Below are 24,301 nucleotides of genomic sequence, written 5' to 3'. Positions count from 1 at the left end.
AACAGTCAGCAACCATTGTCTGGGGAGCTTGAAAACAACCACAAGACAGGACATTTCAAGTGCTTCAAGTTTGGACAAGGTCTGAGTTAGAAAGTTTCCAACTCCGGAACATATCTAGCAGAAGCAGAAGGATTACCAGTCAGTACCTGGAAGAGGGTTCAAATTACAAATCAAGGGTCCAAGAGCAACCACATTCTACGAAATTCTATGTACCAGCAGCTTTGACACCACATCATGAGGATGGCAGTGGTGGAATGGAAAGAGGGGAAATGAGTTGTCGACGGGAAAACCCATTAAAGCAAACAACCCAAACAAAAAGAACAACAGACGGGAGAGAATTCAGTTACTCTTTAGATGAGAAAATATGAGACGTACGATTGAAATTGGAAATGTACAATCAGTCGTTCGAAATTATAGCCCCATGATACATACATAAATACTAATCTAACTCGACCCACACTCATTTTGGTGTCTGGCTAATTTGTACTACATCAGCTTCATGATTTTCGCTTACTTCCTTTGCACCTTCTTTACCCTCAAGTGGATCTTGCATCTTCTCGTCATTGTCGTCTATCTTTGGAGAACGACTAGGAGATGAAGAACAAGGAGATGAAACCAGAGGGGAAGAAGAATAAGAAGCTGCATCAGATGTCTCCTCTGAAACTATATCTGAGATTGATGATTGATCTGGGATGGTTGAACATCCTGAGTTTATGAAATCAGACATCTTCTTGTCATCTTCTATCATCCTTTCACCATACTCTTTATAGTCAAACCCTTTTGGGTTTTTCCCACCAAATGTAGATTCGAGCTCGTCCATATCAAAAAGACCTTCGATAAATTTCTTGCTTTCAGGATCATCTGAATATGCAAACCTGACTTTTCTTGACGTCTTGGAGTCCAGAAAAGGTTTAACTATCTGCCGAGTAAAATCAACCATTGAAAATTTGACAAACGAGGAGTAGATAAAGGACTAAACTATAAGTAACTTCATCGTTTTTCTTTTCGTAACTAAATTCAACAAAATGCATGACCACGACAATGGAATTCTAAAGTTAGAAGGGCAGCCAATTTAGTATTTACGTAAGATAAACGACTTACCGACCAGAAAGACTCGAAAATCTTAGGAGGATTATAAAAGATGGCTTGCCCCAGCCTCTCAGGGTAATGGTCTTGCAATATGTGAGCTGTTTCACGAGTTACTTTCACGGATATGCTTGATTTGTTCCATCCTTGAAAATCAATTAGCCAAACCATTTGTTCCTGACCTGGTGGCAAATTCATTATCGCATTCTCCATGCAGTAAGCCAAGTACTTGATTTGCCCTCTTGTCGAGTTCGAATTCTAGTAATAATAACATATGCATACACAAATTAGTACCCCGGACAAAGGTAAAGTTCCAAATTTTCAATCTCTAAAGATTAAAGTTGGAAGTATAGTTGGTAGTTGTACCTGCAAGCCAGGTCTCATGACAAGAACAGTCCTTCCATACTTGTCAAGATAGTTGACCCTGTAAACTTTTCCAGTCTCAGCTTCACGGGCAATGTCGCCCTAATAATAAGATAACCGAATTCAATATTTTTCCTCTCTCAAGGTAATATAGATGCAAACTCACATGTTAAATCGTACTAGTAATTATCTAGAAAGAAAGATACAAATCGATCGATAAAAATGAAAACATGCATACCCAACTAATCTTTTCTGGCTTATACTCCAATCTCCATTTCAATGTTTCTTTGAGCATCTTAGATGCCTTTTTCGTATTCCAATTCCTTGCTCTTAGATACCTAGATATTGAAGCATCCGAGAATAATGTTGGTTGCTTCTCAGCGGAAGGACCTATCAACTTTCTAACTTCATTGATCTGAGAGAAATTCAAAGTATGATTATTCTTCTAGGCTTCCAACCATATAGATTAAAAGTTATATTTACATATATTTTTCGGGATCAAGATCACATACCTTTGCTTGTTGTTCTCCAAGTGACAAAGTCGTCTCTACCACGCTTGGGCGTACCTGCTTGGATGTCATCTTTCCGGCAGCTCTCTTTACGATGATTCTGGACATGAAAGCAATCAACGAATCATTCTTTATTCATTTAACCATCTATTCATACTAAAACAAACATAATTTCATGCATTTTCGCCCATAGGAACACCTTATTCAACAAGTTCTAATAGTCCTTATGGATCAATTTGAGTCGTGTTTAACTGAAACTCAAGTGGGTTGAGGGAGAAATGAAAAATTCTTCACAATGATCACCACCCTCATCAGCCTAGATTGGAGTTTGATATTTCAAACAAATTTGGACACATATGTAAATTTAGAAACAAACCCATCAAAGAGGAATTGCTACAAAGAGTTAATATTCAGAAAAATAAAGAGGAAGAAATCAAGAAATTAATCCAACAAAAAAAAGAGATTACCTCAAATGCAATTTAACAGAGATGTTTGAAATAGACTCATTAATTATAAGAATGAAAAAGATACTAATAAATTGAAAATTGGGGTTTTTTATGTTCTTCTAGAAATTAAATTGGATTGGATAATAACAACAAGAAGAGTATAAGAACAGCTACCAAAAACTGAAACAGAAAATGAGAGATGAAGAAGAAGAACCTGACATCCAAAAACAAAGAGATAGGAGGAAATAATGATGGAATATAAGTGGGCATATTCAAAGGGATTAAATTGTGACCAAAATTATGTCCTGTTGACCAGCAGGTGAATTTTGACTGTCAGGAATATTAGGAACGAAACAAGATCATTCTCTATAGAAATCCGTCGTCCGCACCCTTTTGTTTATTTATTTTAGAGGTAAAATAAACGGTTCTTCACAAGAAATTCTATGGCATGATAGGCAGCTGATCCTACCTTCCATTCTGTAACGGTTCTCTGAACGGGACTCTCTCAAGCCCTAAAGTGTCCAAAATTCTTTAGATGTAGAATATATTTATTGGAAATGTTATGCGCACACCTGTTTTATTATTTGTTAATGCCCTTGACTTGGTAAATTTAGTACGACGAAGTCAAGTTTTATTTGCACGTACCAACCGACCATCACCTCCCTAGTTTTCGTTGGCGACCCCATCGACCTGTACTACCGTCCCATCTCTCTCAATCCAACGGAAAGGGTTAGTGGGTCTCTCTCTCGCATGCGGCTAAATCTTTTAATCTTTTTCTCCCTCTCCATCAGTAATGGAAGAGTAAGGGGGAACATGGTTCGGTAGGTTGTATATCGGAACCCAAACATCCATTGTCGATAGGTGATAACCAGGGGTGGGTGGATTAGGGTTTCGGTTTGTTACCTACTGAAACCCAAACTTACATAGTCGGTAATATGCTATTGTTTAGGGTTTAGGTTTGCTACCTTTAAAAACCCAATAAACGTCGTTAATAAGATCCAGCGGGTTAGGTCAATTATTATCTCATCAAAACAAAAAATAGGTCAATTATTCTGTAGAAGACCCCGTGGTTAGGGTGTTGTTTTGTTATACCTTTTCCTTCTATAGAATCCCTGATAGCAGTGAAAGTTGAATTTCCACAATAACTGTAAATCACTCGGATATCAATACTTCGGTGTAGATCCAGAATAATCCTTTGTTCCATAGGCCTGGGGCTATTTACAACTAGTCAATTAAGAATTCTCAGATGTACTAGTATTAGCAGTGCATCAAAGATGCAGTCACTCTTCCAGTTTGAACCGGAATTTGAAACTAAACTTCTCCTCGGGAGGATAGATGGGGCGATACGGGTGAGATTCAATGTAGATCCAACTTTCTATTCACTTGTGGGATCCGAGCGGTTCGAGGGGCACCATGGCTCCTCTCTTCTCGAGAATCTATACATCCCTTATCAGTGTATAGTCTCGAGCACAGGCTTAGGTTCAACCGCATTTATCTATCCAGCCATAAGGTAGATTAGCAGCTACCCCTCCGATGCGGAAATAATGATGCATCATTCGCATATAAATGGCAACTTCGTGTAGATCATATATCAACTCTCTTTATCTCTGAAAATATAGAAAAAAAGGAGTCTGCGCACCGTTCTCTGCCATGACTTTGCCACCTGCTACTACTAAATCACCACCTCTCCAAGTTAAGTTGGTCTTCGTTGTTGCACCACGAATTGTTGCGTCACGTGCTAAAGCATGGGTTTTCGTACCCATTGAACAAAGACGGGTCGAAATTGTATAGCGGTATCTGCCAAAAACTTGTATTGCTTAGAAGTAAGATTCCATCGATATGATGGGTCCCTTTTCTTTCTTTTTGTGATGATAAATGACTTACTTAACCCAATGATTAGAGTATTGCTCTCATACTGTCGTTAGTTCAAATCTAATAGTAGGTAGGACTTATTAGATACTGGAATCACTAATATATCTATATTTTTTAAGTAATTATTTTACAAAATATTTATTTCTGACTGAAAAAAATAATTTAAATTTTGTAATACATTTTTGGGGAAACTGTTTCAAAACTACCCATTTGTTAAAGCCAATCTTAGAAAGACCTCTCCGCTATTTCAATTATCTCTCATGATTCCAATATTTTCTCTCTTACGCTTCTAATATTCTCTCTCATGTTTTGAATATTCTCCTTGCGTGCTTCAGATATTATCTTATCTCGCTTCGGATATTCGTTTTCTATCACTTCAGATATTCCTCTCTCTCGCACTGCCTACACGATTTTAAAGATGAAGAGATTAAAATGTAGTTGGCTGTTAAATCAAAAGTTACTAATTTATAAAACCCTTATCAAATTTTGGGAAGAAGCTAGAAGTCACCCCGTATGTACCCATGCTATTTTAAAGAAAAAAAAATTATAAGCAGTTTGTATATCTAAAAAACACATGTTGACCTTACATGTTACATATTACGCATTCAAACACCAAATAATGAATTAGTAATATTTATGCAACATATTAGAGATTTTTCAGTGCGTGAAAATCAGTTGGAAAGAATTTTTATTGATTTTTTCTGAACTTTAACAAATAAAAGTCTAGAAAAGAACACTTCAAATCTTGGAGTTTATAAAATGTTCAGGGGTGCTTTTAGCAGCACCCTCTTGGTAGAGGGACCCATATAAGAGAGAGTCATTGGTATCCCTCAAAATGGAGGAAATGGGTGCTGTGTCAATAACGTGGCCGGCGACATTCTAGTTGGTACAAATACTTGCAGATGATAAATTAGAGAGATCCACGAAACACAATCCTTAAAAAAGGTGAAGAATGTATATTACATAAGATAATTACCCCTCAACATGAAATCTATCACTGTACTTTCAAAAAAATAAATAAATTATTCAACAAAAAAAAAAAAGTAATCTATCAATAATGTCAAATAAGAGATAAAAGCTAGCTTTTAAAAGGTAGAGAGATAACTGATGTCTTTAACAAAAAAAAAAAAAAGAGATATAACTGATAAGTATCATGGGATCATCCCACTACCAGTAAAAGTTTTTTTTCTTTTTTAGTTGCAAAGTAAAAGCTATTAGTTATACACAACCACTTGATTTATGTCCCCTCTCTATTACTACTTGCTTTAGATGTGGCCAGAATTGTTGTTTTTTCTTCTCTTTTCACGTAATTGTGAATTTTTTCTATTATATTTTCGTTGTCGATTGAAAAATGTTTGCGCAACAACTGGTAGCCCAGTTAGTAAGTGCATCTACTTCGTAATGTGGATGTCTCAGTTCGATATCATGAAGTGCATATCCAGGAATATTGAACTTGGATATAAATAAAGTTGTTTATGTGGGCTTTAGGTCATTTAATTCGTCGGACTTTAGCCCATTTAATTATGTTGGGTTTTAGGCCAGTAGTAATTCTGCAGTTATCGTGCTTATCACATCGTATCGATGTTCAATGCCTTTGTAGTAACCATTGTTATCAATATTGAAAAAAACTAAGGAACGTTTGAAAAGGTGTGTATATAGGCGTTCTTTCATGATATTCTTAGACTTCTTTTTCTCTTTGCGTCCCATAGATTGAGACAGCCCGAGGGTACTCAGACTAGAGATAATCCGTGTTGGACTTGAACTCTTAAACATCACATATTAGACCAATTCGAGACCTATCAGTACTGGTCCTAACTATTCGAGGTCCCTAGGCGAACGTATCGACGGGGCCCCTACACTTTAAGTCGAAAAAATATAAAAGTTGACAATTTTGATAAAATTTATAGTTGTTAAAATTATACATGAAACGAATACTACTTAAACACCGTTCTTCTTGTCTTTTTTGATGCAAAATCACTAATCACATTTTTTTAGTATCTTTTTTTAAAAAGAAAAAATTATATAAAATATAATGTAGGTCATAGGAGTCAAACCTTTGACCATATGATCACTAATCAACTAGTCTACCAACTCTACTACCCCAAACCAACTTGTTATATATGTTCATAAAACACACATAATGATACTATCTATATATATATATATATAATGTTATATAAAATTGGGGGCTTCCGAAATTTGGGGACCCTAGGCAACCGCCTGGATCGCCAAGGTCTAGGGCCGGCCTGAGACATATGGAGAATGCCAAGAGAGAGATAAACTAAGAGCACAGGGGTGGAGTGTCTTTAGAGGCACCCTTCTTGCCTCTTGGAAAAGGCCATGTTCAAATTATAATAGTTTCGATCTATTATTTTTAATAATGTAATGTAATTGTTTTCTGTAGCCAATAAAGTTTTCTTTCTCTTGATTTCTTTTAATTAGTAAATTTGGATAAAAACTGCAATCATAATTTACTCAAGAAATCATTGTTTTCCAACCGATGGATCTAATTTGGACATTCAAAAAGTTTGCTACATTTTCGCAACTCAATTTAGTTAAACCCTCATAACCAAAAAAGAGAACTTAATTAATGATCGCATCGTGTAATCTATTATAATAATAGAGGAGAACATCTTTTTTAATATACCTTTCAATGATTAAAATTATACCTCCTAATTTATCTTTAAAAATTGAGATTATTTCTGTCAAACTTATACTTAAACTTTCTCCAATAACTAAGATTATATCTTTAGAACTTATCTCAAAAGATTGAGATTGTATTTCTCAAATTTTCGAACACTCTTCAATATCTAAGATTATACTTCTTTCTCGAGATAGAGGTTATGCATTCAATAGAATTCTCTCTACAGTGAAATTTATTTAAGCACGTGGTGAAAAAGGACTAAACAAATTATTCAAAGCTGGCGGCTCACAGGAACTTTCAATGTGATTATGATGCGTGAAAAGACATTGCAAGTGGAAGATGGTCAAGTAGAAATTGATATGGAAATTAGTAATTGGAAGGTAGGTCATTTTCACAACCCCCCACACTTAATTTTTCAACTTTTTTTTCTCCCTTTTGTTGTTTGGTGATGATAAAGATCCCACCACATATGCTATGTGGATAACTACAAAAATCACACCTTCCTTCCCCTTTCACTCAACACACTATTTGCTTAGCTTTCAAGGTAGAGTAGTAGACTAGTAGTCACTCGTGGTGGTGGTAATGGTGGTGGCCCTTCACTTCAATCTCAAATATCTATCTCCTTATCTACTATTTCTTTCTCTCTATCAAAATATCTAGACTCATGGATCGTCCGATCTATCTGAACAACTAGCGTGACTGTCGTGAAAGCATAAAACTCAAAAGAACAAGGAAAACACAATCGAATAGCAACAAAAAAAAAAAAGTAAGCTTGAAGCATGAAACACTAAAAGTCTGATACATAAATTTTTCAAACTTGTATTGGATTTCATTTTTCCATTTGTTCTACACAATTTAGAACCTGCAATTTAAAAAAGAAAAACTACAGACTACTAAAGGTTCAAATTCTCTATCAGATTTCAAAGACTCATCTTTTTCATTAAAAAGCTGATTGAAGCCAAATGAAGTTTGTTTTCACCTGATAGAAACCAACAATGTCAAATGGCGAAAATCCCTTCCCCCCTATACAGTAGTGCCAGAGAAAAAAGGTCCTCAACTTCAACTGAAGGAGAAATCAACAGAATCATGGAGGAAGGAAATGCAGGTACTTGGATTCGGGGTACTTGTTCACTGGTACCAGATCGAAGAATTATCCTGCTTTGGATACAACTCCATTCCTCGTCCGTTTATGTTCGCTGAATATGCGCCATTTTGCTTTCGGAATGAATCCAGTCTTCCTCCAGTCATAACCTCTGGATAATTGACAGATGCCAAGTTTAGAGGAGGATCAAATCTGAAGTCACTAGTAATGTTGCTCTGAGTGGACTCTATTGGTTGATCAAATAATTTGAACTGATCAAACTGAATTTCCTCTCTTGGGAAGATTGTTTGATTCAATGAAGTACTTGCTTCTCCATAAATGTTAGCCCTCATATCAGTAACCCCGCCGTGAAAATTCTCATCAAGTTGAATATTTGGATGCATATGAGTTTGATCTTTTATAGACTGGCCAATGTTTCCGATATTTGAGTTATTGTTTTGCTGAAGATTGGAATCGTAGAACGACATAAGATCGCTGATCATCTTCTGCCCCTCTTCAGGAAGCCCAAAGCCAGATACATTATTTTGAGGTGGAGTAGGAGTTGGATTCTGTTGAACTGCTGCCAGGTTTGGCTGGGCAAAGGGAAAGGAGAAAACAGAAGGCTTCTCCTCATTAACCTGAAACATTCCAAATCCCTGTGAAGAAACACCTCGATATTGGCAACTAGCCTGGTGATTGTTTCTCGAAGTTCTATCAAGAAATCCAAGTCGATAATCACTGTATGGGCACTGAGCAAACTCACAAGTATAGATCTGGTTGTCCATTACTGTTTGCAGATCATTAGGGGGATTCCTCTTCTTAATAAAGTCAGAATTTAAAATTTCTCCCTTGGTTTGAGTAAGTGGGGGTTGAACCATAGATCTTTCATTTAATCCCCAACTTCCGCCTGTTCTCATATTGGATAGATTAAGATCCGTAGGTTTGCATTCTTCAATGTTCTTCTGTTCATCTTCTACTTCAACATCATACTCACTACTATCCATGATAAAGGATCCACTCCCACCGACTGAGGACAGAGGCCGGAAGCTACCTGGATGGAGCTTCATTGATAAGACCTCTTCCTGGTTAATTATGGCAAGCCAAGTTGCACTCTCTTTTGCAGTCATCTTGTCCTGCAAGCACTTGGACTGCCTCACAAGCTTTCGGATCTTCGCAATATCAGGAGACATGTGTTTGATCACAGCTGTTAATACACTAACCTTCCATGCCTTCTTCAGATCATGAGGCTTTTTGTAAGGTGGAGGGCCTTGATCTTTCGGTAGGCCTAATTCAGACCACCATTCCTCGTTACTAGTAGGCCACCATGGTGGTGCTACTCCCTTCTCCAATGGGAACCGCCTCTGGGGTGGATCACAGTGCTGCATAAGAGCGGACAGGAGAGAACCAAGGGTGGTGTCTTGAAGCTCTTGCAGAGTATGAGGGGTGGAGGCTATAGTATTACAGTCATGATTCATACCAGGAATTCCATTGTCAGCCTGGTATTTGGATATAGCAGCAGGACCATTTCGATCAAATCTTACTTTCTCTTTCCACCATGCTCGAAGGTTATCAGATGCCCCAGTCACCGGCTTCCCCTTCTCAGGGATGATTCCATAGACGAACCCTTGAGCCTTACAAACTTCCATCATCTTCAACATGTATTTCAAGATCCCATCTTGAGCTCTCGACATCTTCTTCCTTCGAGCTTGTTCCTGAGACTGTTTCTGCTTCACAGTATCGACTCCTTCCTTCCCTTTGCTCTGTTCTTTAAGCCGCCTTAAGAGCATCCGGTCCCTCCACATCCTTCTTTCAAGCTCATCAACATCCATTTCTTCATCCGTATAATCCTCTTCAACAGTTGCCTCTGCTTCAGTTTCAGGGGCATGATCTACTATTTCCACTGCTGGATTTGACACAAAATCAAAATTTCCATGAAAACCCATTTCTTCAAATATTCCCATCATTCTGAAATATTCAGCTCTCTCGTGATCTTCAATTTGCATACACTGGGTCAGTCAATCGGAAAGAAGTCCAATTGAAGAAGGTAGCTAAACAAACTCGATCAGAACAACAAATTTTATTTATAAACCTGCACATAGAGACATGATCAGATAAGCAGGCAAAAAATCAACCTAGTTTTACTCAATCATCACATATATCATATTTCTATTGAAATTAAGAAAACCTAATTCCAAGTTTATAGATCTTAAAGGGGAAAAACACAAAAAAAAAAAAAAAAAAACAGAAAAGGAAAATTTGTTAATTGAATCAAGAAAACCAGACGTTAGCAGAGAAAGGAAACAGAAGTTTCTTAATTGTTAATCAATTCAACTCCATATCAAACCAGATCGAGAAAAAGAACAAATGAATTATCAAAAACGTAAGCGGACAGATGAGTCCTATCCTGAGGCCGGATTCTGCCGCTGATCACTGAATTCTGACCTAGTTTTTCCACAATTATGAAATGATCTTATAAACAAGACGATCTACAGAAAACGTACTTAGACGGAGATAAAGACCAGGTTATGACGCCGATTCTAGACTTATCAGTAAGAAAAAAACTTGATCAGAAAAACAAAAACTGATTCACCGGAAATTAGAAAAAAAAAAAAAAAGATACAAAGAGAAACGCGTAAAAATGAAAACAAAAATTGAGATGATCAGTTAAAGATCTATACGTTTAAACGACTGATAATTGAACTTTACTTTCTATTCCGCCATTAACGAGTCTTGTAAATCTCATCCTCGGAAAGAATTTCTCATTTGGCTTCTCGAATTAAAGATCAGAAAAGATAAGAAATAGAAGTAAAAAAAGGCATCAAGAGACATATACTGAAATGAAGAAAAAAGAAAAAGTAAGATTCCTAAATTAAAAGGTACTAATGAAAAGTTAAAAAAGAAGAGATCGTCATTATACCAGAGAGTTTCTAGGTTTTCGTTTCCGCCATTGAAAGAACCTCGTCAAACTTTGCAACTCCAGATAAATAGAGAGAGAGAAAGAAAGAACTTTTGCAACTCCAAATAAATAGAGGGAGAAAGAAGAGAGAGAGTTATCGAGTATTCATTGACTAGAGTGACTCTTGTTTCTTTCGCTGAATTTGTAGTTATGTGAAATTTAGAGTTAGCAATATTTAACCATGGTTAGGTTAAAACCATTTCAATTTTCGGGCATCGGGCCTCAGCGTGGGGATCGCGTCTCATTACCGCCCTGCCTAAACTAACTGCGAACCGCCCCCATTCAATCTTTATCCTTCACCTTTTTCTCCTTTACAAACTAAAATAAGGTAGGCTTCCCCTTTGGAGTCTAAAAGAGAAAAATTTCCGAGGAATAAAATTGTATGTTAGTTTAAGCATTCTGAATTGTACTGGTTCTTATTTACGTCCTAATTTTTAATTAGATCAAGTGATTTATAATTGCAACACACGTAAAAGACACGTACTTTAGCATTATTCTGTTGACATGAGATTGAGGTTTGTACGGAAATGAAGTCGTATCGCAGAGTGATTCCAATTGTGATAGTGGTAAACCTGTTTGTTGCCTAAAGAAAACCGATCAAAACTATCCAAAAATGTCTTATTGAATTTTGTTAGGAGATATATCTTTACTTGTATGTCCGCTCATTAAACAGAGAATTAAGACTTCTTTCTAGTTTGAATAAATTCTTCGAATTTTCTACTTAGAAAAATATTGAAAATTCAAAGATACAAAGTGTGATAATGACCACGTCAATAGTGTATGAATATTAGGTGAGTTATATTCTTATATCTTTTCAACAAAAAAAATATTCTTACATCTCCGTCACCAAAAACAGTTATTAGAAGAAAAAAATTCATACAAAATAAGATCAAGTAGAATCATAGGATTAGAATAGTTCTTTACCGGATTAAGTGTTGAATGTGTGTTTTTTTAACAATCAGTCTTGCAAATTCATTTTTATATCAAAATTGGGAGTAAGACAATCATCTCTAACAAACTAAAAGTTCATCCCTTCAACAAAAAAAAAAAAAAAAACTAAAAGTTCATCAACTCTACAATCTAACATGGCACACTCAAATGGTTGGCACAAAAGCATAAAGTCAAGTTGCTTTGGAGAAAAAGGAGTTGGGGATATTATTGTCATTCCTCTAATTGGAACTTGGCGTTTTGCAATTTACGGTCACCAAGAAAAGGGGTATTATTGTCCTTTAATATGTACAGTACTCCATTGTGATTCTTTCGGCTATACGTTATGACTAGAGTTAAACTGAGGCGGCCTTTCACTCCTTAGCAGCTGCCTTAGCCATGTTTTATTAAAGTATTTCTTATTGTTTTCAACAGAGAAAAAAAAAATAATTTATTTCTCATTGGGGTTTGTTATATGCCCACGCAGGATACGATAGGTCCCACGTAGGATATGATAGGTCCCACATTCTCTTTGTCTTAAACGGTTTGTCATCTAAATGCATTTTACTTAAAACTAAATCGGTTTATCTTCACTCATCCAAACAAAACAAAATCCAAGGTTTTCTGAACAGAGATCTATGACATTGGAGATCCTACTGACAAATCGACCATAGTTACCACTACCAAACAACACTCTTCAGCTCAACTTTTTTGGGGCTTACACTGGGGTTTGGCCATAACAGTCACGGTGAGACATAAGAAGAAATAGCGGATCAACAGGTGGGATAAGCAAGTTCAAGTTTGGGGATGTGAGGTTAGGGCTTGACAGTTAATTCGCGTTAGAAATGTATTGGAGTTTAGGTTTTTTTTCACTTATATACGATTGTGAATGTTTGGATTTAATCGATTGTATTACGTTAACATTTAATTGTTCAAGTGGTCGATAGTATTGACATAAACTCTAAAATTCTGGAGATTTTAGATTTGATCCACTAGAGGAAATGGAGTCTATAGTACTTGGGTTACTAAATGTGTAAATAAATTAGTTTAGTTGAGCTTTCGACTCGTAGTTTAGGTCGTTGTTTAGTTGGCCTTTAGGCCCGTTTATGTAAGAGTCTAAATCCGATTGTTATCGTGCTTCTCACATCTCATTGATGTATCAATGACATTGTAACGACTATCGTAGTCACTAAAAAAATGGATTTTTTGAGCTAACCCCCTTAATACTAATTGGTAATTGAATTTAAACCCCTCAATAATTGATAATTGAGTTTACCTCCTTGGACTTACTACTTTTGTTTAAAACCACCAAGACAATGTTTGGCGTGTGGAAAAGAATATGACTATAAAAAATAATGACCGCATAATATGATTTTGGTAATTGTAACATCCAGGGGCGGAACCAAGATTTTTAATCTAACCTGGCAAAACCTATCTTCAACTTCAGCTGCATTTACTACTTACAAAACCATATCTAAATCTACATAGAACTCAAAGATTCTAGCAATCAGTTAATACTGTTCAATTGGGCATTTTATCAAACATTATCAACTCAACTAGTTTCAGTAGCTTTACTTCATAAAAAAAAAAACTAGTTTCAGTAGCAAGTACGCCACTCAAAACCCCCAATGTAGTTGTTTCTAAAATGGATATATCGTTAAATAAATGGATGATCAATCTATACAGATAAACCAAATAAACTTACAAGAAAACCCATTGCGATTGAAGTAAATTCTAATGTTGTAATTAGACCAATAGTTGATTGAATATGGAAAATACACTAGGAACAAAAGGGTTGGTTTAGAGAGAGACGAGGAACTGGAATTTCCAATTCCATAAGAGGGAGTTTTAAAGGACCAAATTGAAGTTCAGACCATCTGAGAGTACAAACATTGACACTGAATTCAACTTTTACGAATAGAACTTAGTTGCTTTTGGGACGCCCTTGTGTAGTTGAAGAATCACTTGATTGTCGACATGAAAACTCTTTCCCTCTCTCTCTCTTCAATTGGTTCTTGAACACTTCCATGGATTTTTTCCTCACGAATCCTAACCTCCTTCACCTTTGTGCTCTTTGTCGCCCAAAACATGGTTAGGTTAAACAACAACAAAGATTAAACTCTAAAGAGATTATAACACGAAAAGTACTAAATTGCCCCTAGTTGCATTAGAAATTTACAAATTTCAGGGCGGGCAGCTACCTGGCCTGGTCTTTTAATGGGTCCGCCCGTGGTAACATCTTACTTTAGTTTTGGTTTAGTCAAGTATATGATTCGTAAAGACTTATATTGTTCATGATGATTTAACTTATGATTTCAATTCTTTTACGTCAAACATGACCCTAATATTTTGCCAAAAATAACAAGTTTAAGGAGATAAACTCCACTACCATTTAGTGTTGAGAGGGTAAGGTAGGAAAAGACCAAAAAAAAGTTGATGGCATTAGGAACCGTCAAGATGAAGTCCTTTGGCAAATCCGACCCTTGGTTATCAAAGCAAGGGTTGAGCTGGCAGCATCATTTTAACTCCACTTCTGCCTGCGGGAGTATATCGGGGACCATAATCAGGCCAACTCGATTTTAGGGCAAGCTAGTTAATACAATATTTACATTTAGTCTTCTCAAAGTTCTATTAATCTGTATAGTCCTCTTTTAACGTCACTTTGGCTTATCAAAGTTAAGTTTCGGAGAAAAAACTAACGTTTTAATTTACCACATGTGACGGTTTATGATCTTATTTTATCCTATATATTGTTTAATGTTATATTTAGAAAAATGACTATTTTGGCGATAATTTGAAATATGAAGTTCTTCGTCAATAAATTTTTGTTTGGACAAAATAATATCTTTCTATTTTTATCATTAATATTTCCGAAAATGTTGAACGACCTAAAAGATGGGGCTATTACAGGTTGAAAGCTGACGTGGACAACTCTCGCCGGACAGGTCGTGGGGAGAGCAAAATAACCCATCAGGAGCCAACGATGTCAACTTTCGCCCTACAGTTGGCTCATTTTCTCGGGCCGTTAGAATCATTGTGATATTTCTAACAGACATTTAAGTCTTAAACCACCTACAGAAATGGGGAAGTTTAGAATGACAAACTAATTAGTATTTCAACTGAGATACAATAATTATTCATAATTCAAATGACAAATAAATTCGAGTCATACGTACAAGCACGGTATTTTAGAAGACATATTTTTGGCATAAAATTTGTTTTACTTCTAACAAATTGAAATTTGGGTAACGAAATTAAATTTGCAGTTTTATTTTATTGTTCTTTTTACAATTTCTTTTCGAATATTTATGGTCTTGAATAAAGAAAACAACCAACTAATTAAATTGCCATTTACTTTTGTTAAGTGATTAACTGAGAAAAATGGAAGGACAAAATAATTCCTTAATTCAGTTTGACCCAATAACCAAAGCTACTAATTATGATCGAATTCTTCCTTATTGTGAAGTAGATTACACAAAAGCAATTACTTCTCGCATGATAAAATTTATCTCCGGTTGGATTTTAGATGTATGTTCGGTTTGAGAAAAGAACAATCTACTTAGAAACAGTAAGAAAACAACTTACATATAAAGGTCAATTTATGTAATTTATATCACCAAATTAATAAGAGGTAAACTGATGTTGTTAATTTTGATTAAAATAGTCTTAAGATAATTTTGCTGTACCAAGCCTTACATGATGAAAAACTGTAATTACCTATATTTTAACATTTATGATGATGTGAAATACAAATACTCCTTTCATTATCTTTTAATTAAGTAATTAACACTAATCCATGATAGTACTCCCTCCGTCTCAAATTAAGAGACCCAGTTTCCCTTTTGGTTTGCCTCAAAATAAGAGACTCATTTCTCTTTTTATCATATAAAATTCATTAAATTTCCAACATTACCCTTTATCTCTATATTGCACGTTTGTGCTCAAATATATATTGGCCAACAACCAAAAAGGTAACTAAACCAAAATTACTTAACTAAGAATACTTACTTAATTTCTAGTTTGGTAAACAAAAAATTACTCTAGCTGAAGAGTACACTGTGTATGAAGATGAAAGTCATGACATATATAGAGCTCAAATTTTTGTATTTTTTGTCTATATCAAGTTTTGGCGGCATACTTTTTGATTGATTAAATCTAATTTACTCTCAAAAACAAAAATTTAAGTTTCAACCAAATTTTACCTCCAAAAAGTTTAAATTTAAGTTGGATCTAAATTTACCTCCAAAAAAGTTTCAAGTTTCAACAATTTTTTTGTGAAAATATTTGTGTCAATGGAGGAATTCTATAGAAGTCTATTTGTATTTGCTTGATTATTGGTAACAATCTAACTTGGAAGAAAAAATACCATCCAATTTAAAAGAGAAATACCATCTAATATTAGGAACAATTTATATTGTTACCCAAAATAATTTGACCATTAAATTGAAATTCAATTTTCCTCCACCTATTTTCGGTAAAGAAATTCATTTTAGATTTAGTCTAAAAAAAAGAATCACACAAATCTGAAAATTAAATGAGGGTATAAGTGGAAGAAAAAATATGTGAAAATTTTGAAGGATTTTAGGTCTGGGTCTCTTAATTTGAGACGGAGGGAGTATTAATTAATTATTCATGTGTTTGGCCTTTCTTAGCAAAATTATGGGGATTATTCTAAGCTAAGCACAATTAGTAGTTCGTTTTAAAAATTCAAGAGAGCACATGGCTTCATATAAGATTAAACTGAGAAAGATTAAGTAGTAATTTGCATGTTAACAGTTCATTTTTTAATCTAACAAACCTTAATCTTTTCTATATTATATGTAATCTATTTGCATTCTTTAATCACTAAACGAGACAACAACTGGTAGCCCAGTTGTTAAGAGCATCTAATCCGTAAAGCGGAGGTCCTAGACTCGATACGTGAAAGTGCAAATCCAGAAATATTGAACTTGGGTATAAATATAATAATTTATGTGGGCTTTAGGTCATTTAATTTCGTCGAGCTTTCGCGCAGTAGTAATTCAATAGTTATTGGGCTTATCACATCGTATCGGTGTATACGCCTTTGTAATGATCATTGTAGACAATATTAAAAAAAAATCACTAAACCAGGTAACAAGGCTTTGCAAGATGGTACGAAATCAACTACTAGGTATGGGCCTTGGTAGACTATCTCTAAATTAAAAAGTAATCCGACTACATCCTTCTATCTTTTCTAATCTACTAAAATTAAATCATTGCCTTCTTTCTGCTATAAAAATATTAAAAACTCCCCGTAATTAATTACTTTAAAGAAATTAGACGGTTTGACCTCTTGATCGGCTATTTTTTAGACAGAATGATATTGAATGAGCTGAAACTGAGATATATAAAACCTTAGGGTTTATTAAATCATTTTCTCAAGGGATTCGTCATCTAATTATTTTATCTAAGTAGAAGTACAAATTATAACATTGTCAATTGACATGTTAGGTCAGATTTAATAATTATAATAAGAATAGTATATATTCTCAAATGACATAGGTAGTTAGATATATAATCGTTATTTCAATATTGCTTCTTTTGTGTTTATAATGTATATAGGTTGATTCAGACTAACTAGTGTGATTTAGACTCGCCACAGAAACAAGATAAATTATGTCAACTGTTTTATCAATTAAATAAGTTTAATAAGATATTTTATAACTAAAATTTGACTTTTGATTCATTTCTTATTTTGATTTTATTATCAAGCCAGCTAAATTTGAGCTTGCATTGAATTGTTTTCGTTCTCGGTTGACTATACGTTTTCGAGTGGAATAATTAAACGCTTAATGGAATTAACTAATCAAATGAAATTTCAATATCTTGCATCACAAAAATAGTAGGTATTGCACGTTCCTAAAGAAGAAGTTCCACGTATTAGACGTCACAAACAATAGTACGTAGGTACAATGTATATATATATATATATATAATAGAAGGTGAGACGGGTTTATATTCAATTTCATTAGTTTTATCCATCATTTTGGTACAAGTTGAAGTTGATGCGACGATAAATTTGACATACTGGGACCTTTTCTCTATTTCTACTTAGGTGTTACAATAGTTAGTTGAACAAGCGGTTAATTTTGAGCTAGTAACAATTAACTAATGTGTGGTGTTCTTTAATAAAAGCATATATGTTACAAGGGTAAAAACCATATTATGAAATATAAAATTGCTTAGATGTAAGTAATTAATAGTTAGGACTTAGGAGAAGGAAGTGGGGAACATAAAGAAGAATATGTAAGTACAATTAAAAGATGATTAAGTAAAATAATAGAATTAAGGGGATAAGGGGACACAGAGGAGGCATCAAAATGTTCAAGATCTAAAGAGAGAATATTTAGGGTGGGAGAAAAGATATGGTTCATTGTATCTATCATAATCCAAAACTATTGCTTACATGTTGAAGAATAAAAGGAGAAGAAGGAAAAGGGGGAAAAAAGAAGAACATGGAGGATGAAAGTAAGAGAGTTAATTTCTAATTTTTGAATTTTAAGGAGCAATTCCACCTAGTATTTAGCTAGAAGCCTAGAAGTGATTGCAACAAAAGAAAAGAAACCTAGAAGTGTATATATTCGAATAGACATTGCTCTAGACTAGAGAAAATAGGATCGACCGAACCTTTTTTACTCGAACGAAGAAAAAATTACCACTAATAGATTAATTTGCTATTAATTAAATAATGAGAATTTGTTAATAAAATTTTATGGTTTGAACTTGTCTAAGTTCAAAGTTTTTATAAACGTTGATAGTTGTGATAATGGTCTCAATGTTTCCCCTAATTCTCTCTCTCTATCTTATGGAGTAGTATTATATAATGTTGATTGACAACTCGATCTTTGTACTTTTTGAAGCTTCCAAGAGTCAGCACACCAACGGATCCGCAGACAAAGCAAAGTTAGTTATTAACCGTTCTTTATAGTTTACTCAATTAAACCTAAAATTAGAGCTCCTTTCCCCTCATTCCTCAACCTTTAACTTCCTCATAATCCTCATTGCATTTTTATATTATATTTCATTACTAATGCTTATAATTTGGCTAAAGCCAACAATGTGGAGCTAACTCATCAATTATAGGGTCACATCAACTTCTTTTTAGTCATGTTTCTGTCTTAACAATTTTATTTATGTCGCCCTATGTTTGTCGAACATTTTATAGTGAATAACAAAAACTTTTCGTAATTAAAGAATTTTTTTTAAAGAAAAATAGACATAAAATATCTCTATAAAGTTAAGAATGAAGATTCTATACGTTTTCCTTCTTTAACAAACTGGAGCGTTTTTTTTCCTGGTCTTTTTACTCTCTTAAATGACCCTTCCGTTGATTCTAATAGTTTAGTTCGACAAAAGTTATTATAAGATCATAAAGACGACTAATAATGATAGAGTTTCAAGACGGACCGTTGACTCGCTATAGCTTGTAACACAATAGTCATTCCATGGAGCGCACGACACTTTGAGGTTATGTCATACCCAAGTTTTCTTAACAAATAAGCCCGATTTTGTACCATTATAGTCTACACCATTACAAGACCACTAATATATATTCATCTCTATTTTATACCTTGTAATGAAGGTAACTCTTGTATTTAGATGTAAAAACACATATGGGCTAAAAGAGATAGAGTTGGTTATTGATTAATTATTCAATTTATATTTGGGCTAAAAACTTAGAAATCTAATTCCTAGGTCTAACCCATTTATTAGACTAATCCGGTTTCAACAGGATGAAGGTAACTAGATCCTATTTTAATCCGGGTTGTCGGGATGAAAACCAACACCCTTCACGTAAATTAATGTCTTGTTTTTAACGTCGACAAGAATTTACTATCTTTATGTTTATGTGTCGTTTGGTTTGAAAGAAAGTGAACAATTTTACCCCCCACCATTTCCCATTAATGCCCTATATTCCATTTTACAAGTAAGTCGGTCCATTCAATCTTTAGTTTCATGGGGTTTTACTTTCCTATGTGATAATTTGACAGCGCAATTCGAAGAATTTTTTTTATAAAAAAGAATAGATCATTCAAAATTCAGTTATTTTCAACTAACCGTTACTATTCTTTCTCCACTCTTCCCTCTTAATCTCTATTCTTCCCTTACAAGCCGTTCCTTCTTCATTATTTCCATCTCTCTCTCTTCTCTTTACAAGCTAACCAACACAAATATGTCAATTCATCATCATACCAGAGACAGCTCCATTATTGAATTGGTAGCAAAATCAGATTCAGATGAAAAAGCAAGATCAGTCATTGAATCACTCTCTCACATTCTTGATCCTATCCCTCCTACTCTCACTTCTTCTGAAACCCCTGCTTTCACTCTCCTCCATGACCCTCACCTTGCCAAGACTATCTCATACCATCTCAAACAACCTGATTCAGGTGCAGGCGATAACAACCTATGTCGATGGCTCTATGATACCTTTCAATCTTCCGACCCAAACCTTCAAATTGTTGTCTTACGATTTCTACCTATCATCGCAGGGATATACCTCTCTAGAGCCGTTTTACGTAAACCATTAGCCGGTTTCGAGGCCATTTTGTTAGCTCTATATGCTCATGAAACTACATTTCGAGGCGGGCAACCGATAACCGTCAATGTGCCTGATTTATCACATTCTAGCATCTATCATGAGACTAGAATGTTGGGTAAGAGTTCGACCGAACTAAATTTAGCCATATTATCGCCGAGTTTGGAACCCCATGGGACTGTAAGATCAACCAAGAGGGCTAGGATTGTTGGGGTGGCATTGGAATTGTACTATAGTAGGATATCTTTGATGCCTGTAACTTCAAAAATTGAATTTTGTGAGTTTTGTATTGTTTGGGCTGGTTTAGATGGTGATATGTTTAAGGAGGAAGAGGTGGTCAAAGAAGGTCAAAATTCCAACTCTGAAGTCAATAATAAAAACGAAGATGTTTTTGAAGATGCTAGAGAAAATGCAGATGAAAAGGATGGTAGTGGAGATGGTGGTGGTGGTGGTACTTCTTCTAGTGAAGAAAATGTCAAGGTAGAAGAGAAGGGTGAGAAAAAAGAAGGTAGGATTCCACTTCCATGGGAACTTCTTCAGCCAACATTAAGGGTATTGGGCCATTGTCTTATGAGCCCAGTTGAGTCCAAGGAGCTAAAAGAAGCAGCCCATTCGGCATGTAGGAGTTTATACGCGAGAGCATTACACGATGTTAATCCACAAGCGATTCTCGCCTTGGGAAGTCTTCTTAGGATCGGTAATATGGCGATGAAATCGAATCTTGAACCAGATCCAACTGAAATTTCTGACTTCGACAACCCTATTATCACCCTTTAGTGCTTTCTTTTATTTTCTTGCATTTTGTATGGGTTTTCTCCATTTCCATAAAATGTTAAGCAAATATTCATTACTTCATGAGAGATTGACATGCTATTTTTAGGCCCATTCGGAAATTGGTTCATGGGGTAGAAAGAGTTGTTGGGCTTTGGGCCAACTAAGAAGCCCAACCCCTTGGAATGATTATCTATAGGCTAAGCCCAACTTTATTTTCATTGACATTGAATGGACTACCAAAATATGGTTGGAACTATACAACACCAACCCAAATATAGCTTGAAAGAATTCAATGTGATGTTGGCATATATTTAATGGGGTTTTAAATTTGGGCCAGTCTGGGTCACACATAAGGTGTGAATGAGAAATTAAATTTTACCTTCCCCAACCGATTTCAGCTACTGTCACACTTAAATGCCCTCCTCAATGTCTCAAACTAGTAATGGTGACCTTTACTTTCAGAGGTGGAAAATCTCCATTTCCCACATTTACTTTCTTGGAAAAGAGAAAGAAAAAAAAAAAGACATCTTTGTCTTTAACCAAACTTAGTGATTAGGGTTTCATGATAGAATGATTTATATTATGTGCTTTTTTTTTTGTTTGAGGATAGTAGTTTGTTTTTCCATACTCAATTTTTGTAAAATGTAAAATAAAAATGAATAACAATCTCTTTTATTTTACTATGTAAAGTTAAATACAACAAACAACACGAGTAATAATCGGGAAATATAACTCGTTATTTAGATACGATAAATGACCAGAAAAACAATTTAGACATGTTAAACTAACAAGTCTTGTAAATAAATTAAGTTTGTGTAAGCCAATGTAATAATTCAACTACCCCAATTATTATCAGAAGAAAAATGAGATCATACTGATTACTCCAACAAGGAAAATATTAGTAGAAATCTGAATACTCGAAGAACCATCCTTTCCATCTGTTGAAGAAGGCGCCATTGGTCCCATCGGTGCCATCGGAGCCATCGGTCCCATCGCTCCCATCGACGAAATAGGTTGGGCTCCTGACAGACACATAAGGATATTAAGCCACCAATTTAGTTAGAAAAAAAAGAATGTGATAAATATGTATCTAAATTTTTAAAGAAATGTACCTTGTGAAGTTGGTCCTTGGCTTGCTGGTGAAATATTAACCGGAAGTCCAATTTCTAAATTGAGATTATAATTATAGTTAGTATAGTGAATTTTCTGTAATTACTTCTAACCTTCAGTATTTCTACCTAAAAAACTAAAATACTGCAGCAAAAGAACTGTGACACAGTGACAGGATACCCAAAACTTGGCCAAAATCTGAGGTAGCCGGCTGAATTTCCCTCGACCGATCAAGAGAGAAAAGTGTGGCACGAAATCTAGTTTTTTCTCTATTATATTAATGCTAAATTTTAATCTATCGAAATTTAAATGTAAACAAAGAGTAAGAATAGTTTTTTACCTGCGCAGAGGCTAACAGGAGGGGTATCAACCTTACAAACAGTGGGAAGCTTAATAGCTTTTTTGACATCAAGTTGGATACCAATAGTGCTAGAGTTGCCGAGAAGCTGACATAAACATATCGGATTGCTTTCGACGAGACCAGCAAGTTCAGGACAACACGCTTTCGCCGGTGTCTTCAGTTTACTTCCGGCTTCCACAAAAGTCAGACAATCGGACATGTTAAAAATTGCTGTCATACAATCAGGTGCTGATGGAGTGGCCGGTGACGGTGCACCAACAGGACCAGAAATTGGTGCCTGTGCCGACACACCAGAAGATGAAACTAGGTTGAGAAAAATGACTAATACTATACTCCAACAAAGAGTTCTTTTTGTCATGTTCATGATCTCCATTTTTCTTCTTATGTCTTTTTGGGTGTTTTGGTTTCTTCTTTTAGAGTTGTTCTGAAAGTTAACTCAAAAGCACTCAAGAAACTGTAAATGTTGAAAAGTAATCTAGGAGAAATCTTGTCTTTTATAAGCAACTTAAAGTTTGGAATTGGTTGGTTCGTGTAGTTTACACGTGTCTTCTCACTTGTTGAATAACCTTTTTGGTATCTCGAACCTGAGACCTCAAGGACATAAATTGAATTTGGGACCAGTCCGACCAAAGGTAGTTGGCTCTCTATATATATAAAAGTCTTCTCATATATCTCATATAGAGAATGTTATAGGAGTAGACGCGTTGCACAACACTTCAACTTGAAGTTTGAGTTTGTTATAGCCAAGATATGTGCGAGTCGCAGAGGCCTGCTTATGGCTATGTGATGGTCAATGCAGATGGATCCTTTTCTAGGACTTCTGCAGGGTATGGGTGTGTTCTGAGAGATCATAGGAGCTCTGTAATGGTTGGAGCTAGAGGTGCTGCAGCGCCTATCTCTCTCTTGATGAAATCAGCGTGAATCCAACCAGTTGGATGGCGATTCACGCCACTTTCACACCAAAAGCATCGGTCCCCTTATCACTGCTGGAAATAAATCGAAGGTTTTTCTGTCCAAATCATAAAAATGAGGTGTGCATAAAATTCTTCCAAAAAACAACTTATCTTTGAGCTACTAGCTCGTATACCATGAAAAACCCATTGGGCTTAACTCTTCACAAAAATCAGATTACAGGAAAGAAAGATGACAAGAGAAATATTAATACACTCACCATTTTGGTTACATGCACTCACATCTCCTTTGGTTTTAAACAAAAATACCTTTAGTGTGAGTGTATATAACAAAAATGGTGAGCGCATTTAAAATTTCCCGGTTTTTATTTATTATTTTGCAAATTTCAGTATCAAAATATCTGACCCGGATCAAGTGTTTGGTCCGAGGGCTCCTTCGAAAACTATTAGTAATTCCTTAAAGATATCAACATGAATAGTGTGCAGTGGATAGTGGCACAATATTTAAGAAATCAGTTCTTGGGTTTCTTATCAAGAACAAGCCCAACTAGAGCCCTTCAAACCCAATGGGTAGCTATTTTGGGTTGGGTTTACTTTAGGGGGTGGGTTTAGTAGTGGAGTTTAGTCATGGTTGGCTCATGGTCATTGAAGCTTTAACTTGTTAACAAAATCTTCAATATCTTATTATAAAGTAAAACATT

At 35.2% G+C, this 24,301-nt stretch overlaps 3 protein-coding genes and 1 pseudogene across 10 annotated transcripts; 1 reads left to right on the top strand and 3 right to left on the bottom strand.

The window, feature by feature from the left end:
* Positions 1-330: 330 nt before the first annotated feature.
* On the bottom strand, positions 331-2,899 carry LOC147545880 (uncharacterized). Of its 6 annotated transcripts, none has more exons than XM_086673409.1 (7): positions 2,874-2,899; positions 2,619-2,734; positions 1,962-2,058; positions 1,688-1,864; positions 1,453-1,551; positions 1,102-1,344; positions 331-919 (listed from the first exon to the last, which is right to left on the bottom strand). In XM_086673409.1, exons 2-7 carry the CDS (start codon positions 2,672-2,674, stop codon positions 461-463), a joined length of 1,131 nt encoding a protein of 376 aa, XP_086529535.1. In that variant the 5' UTR covers positions 2,675-2,734; positions 2,874-2,899; the 3' UTR covers positions 331-460. The 6 variants fall into 6 exon arrangements, with proteins under 6 accessions (XP_086529535.1, XP_086529534.1, XP_086529539.1 ...); XM_086673408.1 differs by lacking the exon at positions 2,874-2,899 and adding an exon at positions 2,426-2,488 and having other exon boundaries at positions 2,579-2,651; XM_086673413.1 differs by lacking the exon at positions 2,874-2,899 and having other exon boundaries at positions 2,624-2,691.
* A 4,817-nt stretch (positions 2,900-7,716) lies between these two features.
* LOC147545879 (ETHYLENE INSENSITIVE 3-like 1 protein pseudogene) lies at positions 7,717-11,241 on the bottom strand (annotated as a pseudogene). Of its 2 annotated transcripts, none has more exons than XR_015239749.1 (2): positions 10,919-11,241; positions 7,717-10,090 (listed from the first exon to the last, which is right to left on the bottom strand). The product of XR_015239749.1 is annotated as an ETHYLENE INSENSITIVE 3-like 1 protein pseudogene, transcript variant X1 (transcript). The 2 variants fall into 2 exon arrangements; XR_015239751.1 differs by having other exon boundaries at positions 10,680-11,071.
* Positions 11,242-19,999: 8,758 nt separating this feature from the next.
* On the top strand, positions 20,000-21,299 carry LOC147545878 (hyccin). The gene has a single exon (XM_086636521.1). The coding sequence runs from the start codon at positions 20,079-20,081 to the stop codon at positions 21,219-21,221; it is 1,143 nt and encodes a 380-aa protein (XP_086492647.1). The 5' UTR covers positions 20,000-20,078; the 3' UTR covers positions 21,222-21,299.
* A 575-nt stretch (positions 21,300-21,874) lies between these two features.
* LOC147545877 (non-specific lipid transfer protein GPI-anchored 12-like) lies at positions 21,875-23,313 on the bottom strand. Its single transcript, XM_086636522.1, has 3 exons — positions 22,669-23,313; positions 22,331-22,384; positions 21,875-22,240 (listed from the first exon to the last, which is right to left on the bottom strand). Exons 1-3 carry the CDS (start codon positions 23,060-23,062, stop codon positions 22,071-22,073), a joined length of 618 nt encoding a protein of 205 aa, XP_086492648.1. The 5' UTR covers positions 23,063-23,313; the 3' UTR covers positions 21,875-22,070.
* Between the last annotated feature and the right edge of the window lie 988 nt (positions 23,314-24,301).

Source organism: Eschscholzia californica, unplaced genomic scaffold (assembly GCF_041429995.1).
Source record: "Eschscholzia californica isolate CP2 unplaced genomic scaffold, dmEscCali1.0.p SCAF_4, whole genome shotgun sequence".
Lineage (NCBI taxonomy): Eukaryota > Viridiplantae > Streptophyta > Magnoliopsida > Ranunculales > Papaveraceae > Eschscholzia > Eschscholzia californica.
This window is presented reverse-complemented; position numbering and strand designations above follow the sequence as displayed.

Coding starts and splice junctions, on each gene's coding strand:
- LOC147545880 (XM_086673408.1), bottom strand. CDS start 2,625: ATGTCAGGTTCTTCTTCTTCATCTCTCATTTTCTGTTTCAGTTTTTG. Junction 2,059..2,425: donor TCTGTTAAATTGCATTTGAG/GTAATCTCTTTT, acceptor TTTCATGTCCAG/AATCATCGTAAAGAGAGCTG. Junction 1,345..1,452: donor TCATGAGACCTGGCTTGCAG/GTACAACTACCA, acceptor TATTATTACTAG/AATTCGAACTCGACAAGAGG.
- LOC147545878 (XM_086636521.1), top strand. CDS start 20,079: ATGTCAATTCATCATCATACCAGAGACAGCTCCATTATTGAATTGGTA.
- LOC147545877 (XM_086636522.1), bottom strand. CDS start 23,062: ATGGAGATCATGAACATGACAAAAAGAACTCTTTGTTGGAGTATAGTA. Junction 22,385..22,668: donor TCCTGTTAGCCTCTGCGCAG/GTAAAAAACTAT, acceptor ATCTCAATTTAG/AAATTGGACTTCCGGTTAAT. Junction 22,241..22,330: donor CCAAGGACCAACTTCACAAG/GTACATTTCTTT, acceptor TGTGTCTGTCAG/GAGCCCAACCTATTTCGTCG.